Below are 14,236 nucleotides of genomic sequence, written 5' to 3'. Positions count from 1 at the left end.
ATTATCCACCTGCCTAACTTCTAGCACTGGTAAGGAAATTAATAAGAGGAATCTTCACACCACTAGACTCAATTAAAAGACACTTCAAGGAAAAAATAAATAGAAAGAATTGATTTTACCTTGGCTCTAAAATATTTTACATTGTCAGAGAATCTAACTACTTGAGGTCAGACATAGAACTCCTTACAAATGAGTTCCTTTTTACAAGCAAAATTGGACATATCCTGACCGATACAAACTTTCCATCCAGCCCTTCAATAAACGGGGGCTGCGAGCTTGCTATCCACATTTTCAGAAATAATTGCCCAAATTAAAACCAAAAATTAATCAGAAAAGCAAAAACAAATTCAATCTTCACTCATTTGCTATAAATTTTTGCTATCCCATCTTCAAACTTAGGTGTGGACCAGAATCAGACCATACAAATAATGATTATACTCTGCAACCCATAGCCACAAAAAAAGTAGGATCCCCAGTCCAGCAACTGCTCCCAAGAATCACCATTTATAATTTGCTCAAAATAATGGAAATCAAGGGGAACAAATCAATCAATTTCTCCTTCTTCCACATCATTTGATGGTCCTACAGCCGGTGACAGATCATCCTCCTCCTCATCATCATCGTCGGCCTTCATGTACAATCCTAGTTGTTCTAAGGGATTTCCCTGTAGCTTGATCCTGCCCAATCCATTTTCAGGTTCATCCGCGTTTGTCTCCTCTTTGAAACTTGGCATTCGTTCATCATGTACAGAACTCAGCATCTCTAGATCTTCCAAAAATTGACTGCTCTCATTGATTTCAACAGTTTTCTCCATCTGCAAGCAGAACTATTTAGTTCAAACATACAAGGAAGCTGAACTTGCAGCTTACTGTGTTTTCCTTTTGATATCACCTTTTGTAAAGCCTGACGGGCTGCTTCTCTTTCCAGTTCCCTTTTCCTTTTGGCTTCGGCTGCAGCTTCTGCTTCAGCTTTCTTCCGAGCTTCTTCTGCAGCTTTGGCCTCTGCCTGCAACCGAGCTTTCTCTAAAGCACCATAAATAAAATTATAAATATTAGTTGAATCTTGAAAACCTGGAGCAGTATTTTATGAAAGGACATTTGACCTTGGAGAACAAATATTACAGGATTTAAAATAACAAACACACCTTCTCTCTGCCGCCTTTCAAGATCTTCTCGCTCTATCCTAAGTTTTTCAGGATCTCGCTTTTCATCCTGAGATCAAGACAGGGTTAAAACAATAGGTTTTAAATTAAAACTCGCAATGATGTTGTCAAAGCTTTCGTGAAAGACAATGTGATAGTAAATTGGTAATTTCAACATTTGATATTTTTCATATGCCTATGTTTGACCCAATAGACTTGTTCTATTAATGAAGGGAATTAAAATTGCAACACATTACCCCCTTAACAAACCTTTTCAAGGGCCTTCTCTTGAGCTTTAAGTATGGTGTCAGCAAAACGGCTCCTTAATAAAGCTGCACGGTAGAGCTTTTCAGGAGAGACTTGCCTCTTAGATGCAGCACTCTCCCCTAAAATGTTACAGCATGAACAGTGAGATTATACCCCAAAAGAAACAGCAGACAGATTTCTCCACTGTTTTAAGCTTACCCTCTTGATGGCTTTCTGGCTCAGTAGCAACAGGCTTAGTCTGGGAACTCTGCTCAACCTGGCCTCCCACATTTGTTGAATCTATATAGAAAGAGGCAACAGTGGCTGAGGCATCCTCATCAAAAGTAATGCCAACAAACCATAATATGCACATGATTACTGCCATCAACTTTGGTACTCACCCTTTCCAGTTTCTGAATTACCAGGATCCCCTTTGTTTTGATCTGAAGTCAAGCCAGATCCTAAATTTTCCTGCAATTCATAGTTTTTTAAAACAAAGATACTGATCAAACCAGAAGAAGATTACATTTTATTAAAATAACTCAACATCTGATACCATATGTATCCCAATTACCTTGGTTGCACTGAGAGGTTCTGATGCTTTAGGCATCATATCCAACTCATTACCAGGTGAACTTCCAGAGTCTGAATCTGTTGTCATAATTGCACCAGTCAGAGAAGAATAAAAATCCAACATAAGGAATTCGTTTATAAGTGATTATTATTGCCAGAATCATGAGCCAAATAAGCAGAGTTGTCAGTGTCTACTGAATTTATAAGCCAACAGCGACAGAAAAGCATATCCTGAAGAGTGAAAACAGTCAAAAGTATACACTAACACGAACCACTGGATGAAGAGCCAGAATCACTACTAGAGCTGCTTGAGCTACTGCATTTTCTGTTTCTATTGGTTCCATCTTTTTCAATCTCTAATGGAGGATAATTTGAAATAGGAGGATCATTCCCACCAACAGTGTCCAAATCCTCCACAACCTGTTCATTGCCTGCATTTGCAGTGAGAAATAAAGGACAAAACTTAGTGACAATTATTTATAAAATAAGGATACAAAACACCTTACCAACACAAGAAACAGAATATACCTTTGCATGGCTGAATTGATGAATTGCTGAATCCTGATTCATTCACAAGCTGCATAAAAATCAAGAAAGCAGAAAATTGTCAGTCAAAAATGGTACACACCACAGATGATTCATAGACATGCATATAATAACTATAGTTTAGTACACAATAATGCATACATAAGCAGACTCTTTAACACATTGCACAGAATACTTTTTATGAATGTCAAATTTCATTAATTCAATTGTTAGATTGAAAGTTATCATAAAGCAGATCTACATCATTTAATTTACAAACTTGTTGATCAACCTTTTAATATAAATCTCAACATTTATATCGAATTTGATATGAAGGAGCATCACATAAATTTGACAATTGGATTAGTTACACACACAAAGACGGAGAGAGAGAGAGAGAGAGACCTCCATTTCACACTGTCCAGCTTTTGCCTGGGATCTTTGCTTGTCCAGTATATAATCATCAAGATGCTTCCGCAGTTTGAATAAAGTATCATCACTGAGAGCATCGATATCAATCTCAATTTCTTCATCATTGGTTTGCCCTGCATTATAAGTTTGCTCTCTCAAGAAATCAACAATGGTGTCAGGGAGCTCTCCAATCAATGACTCCAACTCTATACTCAATTTATGCTTCTCCTCGGCAGACATGATTCTTTTAACAGGCTCTGGCTTGACATTAGTATCATTTGGCGTTACTTTCTTCTTTTTTGTGGGAGGAACTCGGTCAGAAATTTCTGTTTCCACACGAGTAGGTCTAGAAGGCTCAGATGGGACACAATCAATAACAGGAATTTTCTTCTCTATGGCCTTCCATCTCGTTTCAAAAAATTTACTAAGGGTATCTGCCATGATGTGTACATCATTGCCTGGTGGATTATATGTCATTGCATTTGAGAAAGTCAGCCGCACATCAGCAGCAAAATCCATGGGATTTGAATAGTCACCAGAAGTTATTCTCCTCTTCACAGTACCCAAATCCATTGGATGCTTGATGACAGTGAAATAATCCGGAATGTTCAATTTAACAACATCAACTGGAGTGTTAAAAACCCAACCAAATTGATGGGACATCAATCGGTTAAGCAATGTCTCACACGGTTTCATAAATGTAGCATTCGAAGTAGTCACTGGTGCAGCAGCAGGTTTCGCATTTTCAAAACGCCCAGACATACTCTTCTTTGTCTTGGGACCACTATGCCCCGGTAAGGGCCTTTTCTTACTATGCAGCTGCATCGATCCTTCCGTTGTCATATGCTGGCTATCCAACTTAGGCCTCTTCTGTCCAGCACTGCAGCTCCTTATGTCACTGGAAGGAGACAATCCAACAACATTAGAGCTCATACCATCGTATTTCTTCTGAAGCTCCCTCACTTGTTCAAGCTCCCAAGCCAACCTCAGTTTCAGATCCTTCCTCTCAAAGCCCGACATCTTGGACAAGGAGAAAAGTTGAAACGGTACATCAAAACTACCATAACCGCCAGCATTGGAACCAACACATTTCCTCTTGGGTGCACAAGAATCAGCGGAAGCCGTCCTCTCTAAATCAACCCTACCCAAGCTACCCAACCCTTCTGATTCACCCATAGTCTCTACAGCATGCCGAAAATCGGGAACAAAGCCAGTAGCATAACCCTTGGAGTATTTCCTAGACTTGCCCATGACCTGCGAATGAGAGTACTTTCTGGATTCCTTTTGTCCAGCAAACTCTATAGGTACAGTTGGTGCCATAAGATAAAAGTCCAACAACTGCACATATCAACTCCGAGAAGAGATTTCACTCCCACACAGCAATCTCTGAAAAAGCCCCAATCCCCAGAAGCACAAATCAAGTCTTATCCTCCAAATCTTAAAGCAAAATATCATAAAACCCAGTGACGGGTGTACTTGTCTCATACCCTAACCGAGACAAAAATGAGGGGCTGTTTCCGGTTTCACGGTGAAAGAGCAATCATGATGAATATTGGACGAATGAAGCGAGATTCCTCAAAATCCTATCCCGCAGTCCGGAGTGAGCAATGCAGGCACATTATTTATAATCGAGGAGAGAAAGAAAAAACGAAAGAAATGCGGAAAAGGAAATGAAAAAATGGAAGCATAAACCCTAGATCTCGAGGGAGGAAAAGGAAAATGTGCGAAACCCTAAGGAATTGAGAACCTGGATTTAGAGCGAGAACTGAGGTGAGAGGTGGCGAATGCAATGTGCGTGAAACCCTAACAGCGATAGCTTTCCATTGCAATTGCACACGCTTTCTCTTATTTATGTTTCAATCAATTGCGCCAAAGCCAAAGCCTCAGATCGATCCCTCCTCTCTCTTCTTAAACTCTCATTCCCTTTTCACATCCAACGCCTCTCACTCCACCGCCTCAATCTTAATCGCACGGTCACTCTGACTCATGCTCAATCTTAAATATCGTCAACGTCATAATTTTGTTAATCATTATTTTAAAAATATTACTTGTGGAATAAAAGATAAAATTAAGTCTTTGGATTCAATGGTTACGAAATCTATACACGAGGTTAATATGCTGCGCTCTCGTCTATTTAATACTAATGAATAAAAATAATTTTTCTTTATTAATTTAAGTTACATATTATAATTTTTATTTATGTATTAAATAATATATTTAATATTTCTAAATTAAAAAATATGTATTATTAGTATTAATAATATTGTTGATAAAATAATATAAATAATGTTATTAATATATTTGTAATTTAACTAAAAAATCATAAATATAGATTAATAAATATTGATGTATTTTTATCAAAATTTAAATACATTAAAAGAAATTTATTTAGCAATATAAATTTTAAGTACTAAAATATACATTAGAAGCTCAGAGCAACTCCAATGGGAATTGCTTATCCCATGAAGCACTGAAGCCCCGACAACCATTCCTTACCAGATTTCAAGCAGATCTTATTGAACATATTTTGGAACGTTTCAAAAATAATAATGATAAAAAATAATTTTGTATAATGTTTATGTATTTACTATTGTTTTATTTTATTTTTAATATCTACTTATTGTATATTTTTCTCGTAATTTATTTCTTTTCATTGTAGTACAATTATCCTTTTTTATAAAAATTTAAATTTGATTCATAAATGATTAGAAAAAATTTCTAAAAGTTGAATTTTTAAAGTTTTTTATCATTAGAGTAAATTTGTATTTGAGTTGCTTAATGCTGACATGACACACTAGAGACCACTTTTTTCATTTTTCAATTCATGAATCAACTCAAATAAGTTACTTCTATTGGAGATGCCATCAATACTGATATCATATGCTTATAATTAGCCATCTTTAATATGCTTATATTTATTAAATTATTCATTTATTGGTATATTATTAATATTAATATTATTAATTAGTCAATTATATTATAATACTAATAACGTTGTAGTTTTTTATTTATTTATTAATAACAAATACTATACGTGAAGTTATGGTTTCTATTCAATGTATACATATTATGACTTTCATTTATATTTCAAATAATTTTTTTTTAGAATAGTGATTAAGTATTGTTGTTTAAGGTAAGTTTCGAGATTTAAATATAATATTTGATATTTTTATTATTATTTTTCTTAATTTTATGTCATATTATCACTTTATATCACTAACACGTCAATTTTTGTGTCATTTATCACAGTTTTATATCTTTTATCATATAATTCATCAACGTATATCAACAAAAGTTATTTAATTTTTAATAGAAGAAAATAAAGTTATACAATTTAAAACACTTAACAATTAAAATTACTCATTAAAATTTGGGAAATTAAAGTCACACCGTTTTAATATTTGAAAAATAAAAACACATTTTACTTATAATCATATTAGATAAAAACACATTTAAAGCCTAAATTTTAGTTAATAGTAAAACTTTAAAAAGTGTATAATGTATTATTATCATATTTATCATATTAATTAATATAATCATATATTTGTTAAGTTTAAAGTATCTTAAAAAATCACTAGGGTTAGCCTAGTGGTCGGGTAGAAGTTGGGGTAGTTAAAAGCACGAGGATCTAGGTTTAATCCTCACTGCAATCATCTTTATAATCTTTCTTATCTTTACAAAAAAAAAATATCTTAGAAAGAAATATACGATAGTTATTAATATACCAACTCTAATGCGGTATTAATTAAAAAGTTAATTTAAAACAATTCTATAATTTTATGAATTATTCTTATATAATAATTTATTATAATAAATAATTATTTTTCAAACTTTATTTCTAATAATAATTTTTTATTTAGCCAAATTATATTATTATCATCATAATAACATCAAATTTATTGTTTATTTTACTTTGAGCACGAAATCACAATTAAAAATATCACTTTATTTTTAATATGGGTCGTGAGAGCGTTATAACTTTTAATTATATATTAAAAAATTATTATTTATTATTTTGAAATATGTTAATTATAGAAAAAAATATATAATATTTAATGTTATAAATGTATAAGAGTTTTAACAGATAAAATAAAATACCCTTAGTACCAAGGACAATCAACGTGCATATATCCTTACAAGCCCAAGTAATGTTTTACCCTTCGCATCAAGGTCCACCAATATGCATGTATCCTTGGTACTTTCAAATTAGGCTTTCTAATTCTCACACACCTTTTTTGTTTTTTTTAAGTTCACATCCCAACTTCTTTTGACAAGTTTAAGGGATGTGACATCACACGAACAAATTTACATTGTAAGAGCAAGTTTTCATTTTGTAATTAATATAATATGCCCGAGGAACATTTTTCTTTTCTTTTTTGGACGATTCTAACATAAAGCAGTAAAAAAATATGTCTTATGAATGAGGCACTAAAATGATCGAGAATAAGAGGGTTTTAACTGAAAAAATATTAAAAAAATTACAAAAATATGAGAGTCATGGTATGTTGTCGTCGCTGTGCGCGTGTAGGGATGACAACGGGGCGGGTCAGGTATGGGTTTTATGATACCCGTTCTCGCGAGTTAAACTCATCCCCGTTCCCGTACTCGTACCCGTCGGATATATGATTTTCATCCACATCCCCGTCTCCGCGGGTATCGGGTATACTCGTACCCGTACTCGTACCCGTTAATTTTATTTATTTTTTATTTATAAAAAAAATGATATTTTTAAATTATTTTTTATTATATTAATTATGATTAAGTTATTTCTCTATCTCACATTATAATAAATAATCACACTTAAAAAATATTAAAATTATTTAATATAATTAAATTAAAAGTGGGTATTAAATTAAAAATGGAAACGGGGACGGGTACGGAGCGGGTAAGTACATACATGTACCCGTACCCATACCCGATTTAATATATCGGGTTTTACCCGTACCCGTACTCGTACCCGGTCAAACCGGGTATTCCTCCGTCAAAGTCGGGATGAGTTCGGGTATTACCGACAGATACAGGTATATTTGTCATCCCTACGCGCATGTAGTCACGGCGACGATGCTGTTGCACGTTCAGTCGCGGTGACGACACCGCTGCGTGTGCGGCCATAGTGACAAGGCACCGTCGCTGTCCGCCAAAGAGAAATCTTCGAAACCTTCACCGTTCGAGGGATCGATCGCGTCGCCATGGAACAAATATTGTTCTCTCCAACTAGCCATAACAAAATCAGATTACGAGCAGAAGAAATAAATTAGAAACTCTAAGTTCCGTTACTGCACGTGCGGCCACAGTAACGTACGATAGTTCGACAAGATGAGTTGAAAAAACTAATTACCGATTATGTGGGTTACCTTACAGATTAAAAAAACAATCTCGTATGTTGATTTTTTATTAATATATTTAATGGCTAAAACTCAATGAGGACACACCCTTTACTTCTAATTATTACAAAACAATCAAATTTTGTTGTGTACATGCACCTCGGAAAATGGAAATGGAAAGAACATGAAGGAGAGGGAGAAGAGAAGGGAGTAAACAGATCTAGAGAGGGAGTACGAGATTGAGAAGGGGTAATATATTCTTTTTAATAAAATAATATACAGGTGTGAACTTCATAAAAATGTGCAAATAACATATACCTTGAAAATTTTGGGTACCATTAAAAAACACCCAGACGAATTCAGAAGGTAGTTGAATATTGTTAAAAATAGCCAAGGCCCAGAAATAAAAAAAATATGTGTCTTGTCATGTAATCTCACGAACTTTCTACCAGTAGGAATGGACTATACACTGTACAATAGAGTAAACCTTTTAGTGGATCATCACAATGGCATTTAAGTAAAGAAAATGATATTTGTATAATAATTTATACTATATTATTTTTTTTTTTATCACATTACTTTATATATTTATTACTAATAGTGAGAGATAAAAAAAATTATATTGTACATATTATTATATGAACTGTTGAATTTGTCGCTACTCTTTATTAACACTATATTTAATAAGAGGAAAGTTAGAAAAATAGAAGAAATTTTTTTATGTAAAAGTGAAGAATCATATAGTGTTTGATTAAGAAATTGTAATAATTAAAGTGAGATCACCAAAATAAACTACCCTTCTAATGTGAGGGGAATTGTATGAAAATTACATGTCACAATGAGGGAGCTTCAAGTTTTGAAAGATAAGTTATGTTTTTTCCATTTTTTTCAACTGTGCAGCAGTAAACCTGGATGTGGTTTATGTCTTTTCTTTTTAGTTTTCACTCTGTTTTAATTTTTTTTTTCCTTCTATAGTTTTAAAATTATACCTTTTGTCATTTTTTTCAGATTTTATTTTTATTTTATGTTGAAATTTTTAGTTTATTATTTTTAGTTGTATTTGGAACTGTTTTATTATTTTTCCATGCACTTAATTTATATAAAAAAAATGTGAAACAACATAATAAAGATAAAGAGTGTAATATAATTTATAATATTAAATTAATTTTTTATTCAATCTAGTATAAGCTAATTAAAAAAATAATATTTCTTTCACTTTTTTTTTCCTACTTTTCTCTTTCCAGACATTTTCAACTTCTGCTCTATTATCTACTTGATTACATTCTCTTCCTTCCTCTTCTCTTTTTTCCTTTTTCCTTATTTTTCATCTATTTCTTTCCACTTCATAAAAACATTGGCTAAATAAATTATCACTGCCAATTCAGAATACACTAAACGACTGACAGTTTTATTACCAATAGAGCTTGTAGTCTAGCTTGTACCAAAATTGAACTCACATAAATTGCATATAAGTCTGAATAGTTAAATTTGAAAACTGCAAAATCATATTTTAATAACTTATGTTTACTTTTAGGATTTAATTTAGTTTAATTATTTTTAAAAAATTTAATTTCATCTTTTAATTTTTAAAAAATATTTAATATAGTTCTTCCATTCAAATTGATACGAATGATGTAAATAAAATTAAAAGAAAGCACAACATTGAATATTTTTTTTAGAATTAGAGAAGTAAATTGAACATTTTAAAAATAATGTGAGACCAAATTAAATTATTTAAAAATAGTAGAATTAAATTGAATCTTAAAAATAAATAATAAAAAAATAGTATAATTTAGCCATTTGAAAATAGAAGGCTTGAATTGACAAATCATATTAAGAACCATAATGTTCACCAAGAAGCTTTTAAGAAGAATTTGGATCCTCTTTATTTCTGGTTGTCCATTTTTTTTCTTCATTATTATAATTTTGGGTGTATAAATGACAAATAATTTTCATGGCGAACATTAATGTCTTTAATACACTCCAAACTATATAAATAAAAGAAAAACACAAAGATTAAACATTTTCCCCAAGAATCTTTACAATAAGAAGATATGTTTGAAATATATATACTAATGAATTGGTTATTTAATTGATTAAACCCTAAATCCTAAACTTTAATATGTTTTTAGTCTTTTAAAATTAGATAAATATGTGTTTTATGTCCTCAAATTTAAAATTAATTTTTTTAATTTCTGTAATTTTAAAAATCTTATTTTAGTCCTTATACTTAAAATTTGTCAAATATTATTGTATAAAATCTACTTATTGATGTTTCTGTTAGTAAAAATATCACATTAAATTCCACTAATATTGCATAATTCTCTCAATATATTACTTCCAGATATGTTATTGGTGATCTATAAAACTACAATAAGATTTTTAAAAATTATAGAAACTAAAAATAACAATTTTAAATTTGAGAGATAAAAAATAAATTTATCCTTGCGAGACTAAAAATATATTTAAGCTTTTTGTTATATGCAATTAAAATTGAAAATAAATTATATAAATAATACTATATTTAAATATATAATTATACTTAAAATAAGTATACATAAACATTTTTAATTATATAAACTATATTTTAGATTTATGATAAATAATTTGTATTGTAGTATTTTTTATTTTTATTAAATTATTTTAAATATTAATATTTAATTTATAAATAATTATAATAAATAAAACTAAATTAGATAAGAAGTTAAAAAAATTCAATAGATTTGCTTGCTGAAGAAAAATTCTAAAACCACTATCATACAAAATAAAAGTCATTTTTTATTGTATTGAAATTGATTTTCATAATAGTGAGTAGTAACTTCTTTGCAAGAAGATTCTTTGTTGTTAAGATCGGTATTACATGCTTACCAACTTTTTTCCTGAAGGAAATAATAGGAGACACCTTTGGCCTTACTCAGACTATATATATAGAGAGAGAGAGATAGCTTTCCTCTATCCAGTGGTTCCTAGGCAGCTGACGAGGGAAAACTCACATAACACAAAATATTAGTAAGCTATCAAAGATGACAGGTATTGCTTTTGCTAGAGAACAATACAAAATTTTCCAAATAAACTACCCTGGCTTAATTACATCTCTTTTTGCTTTTTTCTTTGTGCAACCTAACATTTCCCATTTTTACATTTAATAAGCAAACCCTTTCTTACATCTACTTATTAGGTACGGTTTCTAATATTATACACTTTAATTAAATATTATCATTGATTTGACTAAAATTCATTTATAATCCAACTCGAATCATGAATTTTAGTAGTGTCATGTTCATTCAACAAAATACTGTTTTGTGATATTTGTTACTACAAAGGTCGATCACAAGAAAGAATTAAAATTAGTTATAGTTTCTGATGAATGATCGATGTTATTGTTTCATTGGAGTTAAATTTTTATCTAAATAATATATGTAAATACATATTAATAATATTTACATTAAATAAATGGATAATACTAAAATAAAACTTAAACTCAGTTCCTTAAAGAAAAGCATATTATAAAATTAGCGAGTATAATAAGGTAGTGTTACTACTTACTATAGTGCAATAGTTTGAAGATAAGAATTGGAGTTGGCAGCAAAAACGAAAGGAGCAGTAGTGAAACAGCTAGAACAAGTGATGTATTCTTGTATGTTGGAGTTCGGGGAAAGGATAGTAGTGTTTCCCATAGGAGCAAAAACGAGAAAGAAAAAGGCGATGCAGATAATTAAGGGAAAAAAAAAAGTATGCATGGTGAATTGAGATGCAGCGACGTGGTGCAATCAGCAACTTCCGAGGCATATTGGAATGTCAAGTAAATATATAAAGCATATCTTTCTTTCAATCTTTCTACCATCCATGACCCTGACCCCAGCCAACCAAATACACTCCTGCAACACTCTTACAGGTTCTCCTCCCAACCCCAACCCTTCTCCACCATCTGTCCCACCCATCACATCCTCATACAATCACTTCTATTAAATAACAACAAATAACGCATCCATCAAAATTTTTATAACATCTACTAATACTAATATACTTTATCCTCCATTTCCTTCTTCACTTCCACATAAGATCTCATGTATAAGATTCACGCAGAGTAATTAACTCACCTTCTCACGTTCAAATTAAGATCAGGCGATCACCAAAACCACATGCACTAAGTTACAAGTTTCAATCAAGAAAAGCTAAACTACCTTAGCCCTAGGATATATGATATATGATATATGATGTACATATATATACATATATGATATGATATATTCACAGTTTATATGGTCTAAATCGAGGGAAGGAAACGACATCGTTTATGTGATTTATTAGAGAGCTAAGCCTAAGCTCAAGGTAAGAGCAGCTTTAACGTCTAATCTCCAAGCGAAGCCACCAGAGTCCATTCTCCACGCATCACATGGCACGGTTCTCTCTTTCCCACACGCGTACTGCACCCGCACCCTACACGTGAACCCTCCGTACGGATATGCTACGCTCGCCTTCATCGCAAGCCATACTCCTCCACCGCCGACCGTCTCCCGGTACGCACCATTCGTCCACGTCACGCTCCCGTAACCGTCCGATATAAACCCCGGACACGTGTCCTCCTCCAGCTTCGCTCTCCGTTCCTCGTCGCTCTTCCCTAACCCTAACCCTAACTCCTCCTCCTCCTGCTGCTGCCACGTGTCCGTCACGCACTCCACCGTCACCACTGTCCCGTACCAGCAACGATCCGGCTTCTCCCAAGCGCGGTTCTCGAAGTTAAGCCACACCGGGAGGCTTTTCCTCTTTGCCTCCTCGGTGGTTTTCTTCGGATCTGGAGTCTCCGGGAGGAGCGGGAGAGTCACCGCCGGCACCGGCGCCGGAGGAGGAGGCGCGTTTCTCCGGCGGCGGATTCCTCGGCTGGTGCGCTGCTTGGCTTGCTTTGGTTTGGATCTGGAGAAGGCGTGGACGTCGGCGGTGGCGGCGGCGGGGAGAGGCTTGGGAGCGATGGGACGGTAGCGTAGCATTATGGTGTGAACCTTGGACATGTGGTGAGCGCGCTTGGCGATGCAGCAACCTCCATTGGTTTCCATTGCTGTGGTGTGTGGTTTGGAGAGAGTGGTGAATATGAAGGTGGTGTTTTATAGGAACTGTGGGTGGGAGAGACGTGAGGCACGTGCGAGGGGAGGGAGACGTGGCGCTTGGCACGTGGGGGAGAGTGCATGGACCAGGTGTGCCAATCACGGTGCGGAAAGTGACTGTTGTGTTTCCATAATTGGAAACGGGCGATATGTGCCAAGTGGACGGTTCCATTACGACACCCTTTCTACTTTCAATTTTCACTTACGTCACATTAGACTTCTCCTACCACTATTAAGGTTTGTTTGGATTAAAGGATGGATTTAGAAGAGTGAAAAAAGAAAGATTTAAAGAAAAAGAGACTGAAAAGTGAGTTTGTTTGGATTAAAAAAAGATAGTGAAAAATTTGTAAGAATTTGTGTAGAAATTAATTGATATGATAAATAAAAATTAAAAATTTAATATATTAATATGTAATTTACACTTTTATCTTTAGATTAAAAATGACTAGAATATTATTTATTATAAATAATAATAATTACAATAAAATTATATTAATAGGTATAATTTATTAAAAAAATAATAAATAATGATAATAATAATAAATATTAGAAAAATAATAAGAATCATAATAAATAATAATGATAGTAATTATAATAAATAATATTAATATTAATAATAATGATAATAATAATAATAAATAATAATAACAAAATATATTACGATAGTTATATTTTCTAACATTATTTTAACCCATAACAACTAATTTGGAATGACCCGTTCTCAATTAGGGTTTTTAAGCCAATTTAGTAGTTTGGAACGGCCCGTTCCAGTTAGGAAACGGTCCGTTCTAGGATACTAAATTACTCTTGTTTTAATAATTTGGAACGGTCCGTTCCAATTTTGAAACGGCTCGTTCTAGGCTTGCCTGGAAGCAAAAATATGCGACCATAATCGATTATGTGCCATGCATAAT

At 32.9% G+C, this 14,236-nt stretch overlaps 2 protein-coding genes across 4 annotated transcripts; both read right to left on the bottom strand.

Annotated features, from left to right (window-relative positions):
- Nucleotides 1-89: 89 nt before the first annotated feature.
- LOC109796215 (transcription factor GTE10) lies at nucleotides 90-4,862 on the bottom strand. 3 transcript variants are annotated; one of them, XM_029270818.2, is made up of 12 exons: nucleotides 4,644-4,855; nucleotides 4,384-4,479; nucleotides 2,891-4,282; nucleotides 2,489-2,537; nucleotides 2,227-2,391; nucleotides 1,962-2,038; nucleotides 1,789-1,858; nucleotides 1,607-1,687; nucleotides 1,412-1,527; nucleotides 1,145-1,211; nucleotides 892-1,022; nucleotides 90-814 (listed from the first exon to the last, which is right to left on the bottom strand). In XM_029270818.2, exons 3-12 carry the CDS (start codon nucleotides 4,214-4,216, stop codon nucleotides 545-547), a joined length of 2,352 nt encoding a protein of 783 aa, XP_029126651.1. In that variant the 5' UTR covers nucleotides 4,217-4,282; nucleotides 4,384-4,479; nucleotides 4,644-4,855; the 3' UTR covers nucleotides 90-544. The 3 variants fall into 3 exon arrangements, 2 of the variants coding, with proteins under 2 accessions (XP_029126651.1, XP_020211485.1); XM_020355896.2 differs by having other exon boundaries at nucleotides 2,233-2,391; nucleotides 2,891-4,854; XR_014434483.1 differs by lacking the exon at nucleotides 90-814 and having other exon boundaries at nucleotides 888-1,022; nucleotides 1,399-1,527; nucleotides 2,891-4,862.
- Nucleotides 4,863-12,018: 7,156 nt separating this feature from the next.
- On the bottom strand, nucleotides 12,019-13,307 carry LOC109795676 (uncharacterized). Its single transcript, XM_020355166.3, has one exon. The coding sequence runs from the start codon at nucleotides 13,272-13,274 to the stop codon at nucleotides 12,528-12,530; it is 747 nt and encodes a 248-aa protein (XP_020210755.2). The 5' UTR covers nucleotides 13,275-13,307; the 3' UTR covers nucleotides 12,019-12,527.
- Between the last annotated feature and the right edge of the window lie 929 nt (nucleotides 13,308-14,236).

This window comes from Cajanus cajan, chromosome 6 (assembly GCF_000230855.2).
Source record: "Cajanus cajan strain Asha chromosome 6, NIPB_CcT2T_4, whole genome shotgun sequence".
NCBI classification, from domain to species: domain Eukaryota; kingdom Viridiplantae; phylum Streptophyta; class Magnoliopsida; order Fabales; family Fabaceae; genus Cajanus; species Cajanus cajan.
This window is presented reverse-complemented; position numbering and strand designations above follow the sequence as displayed.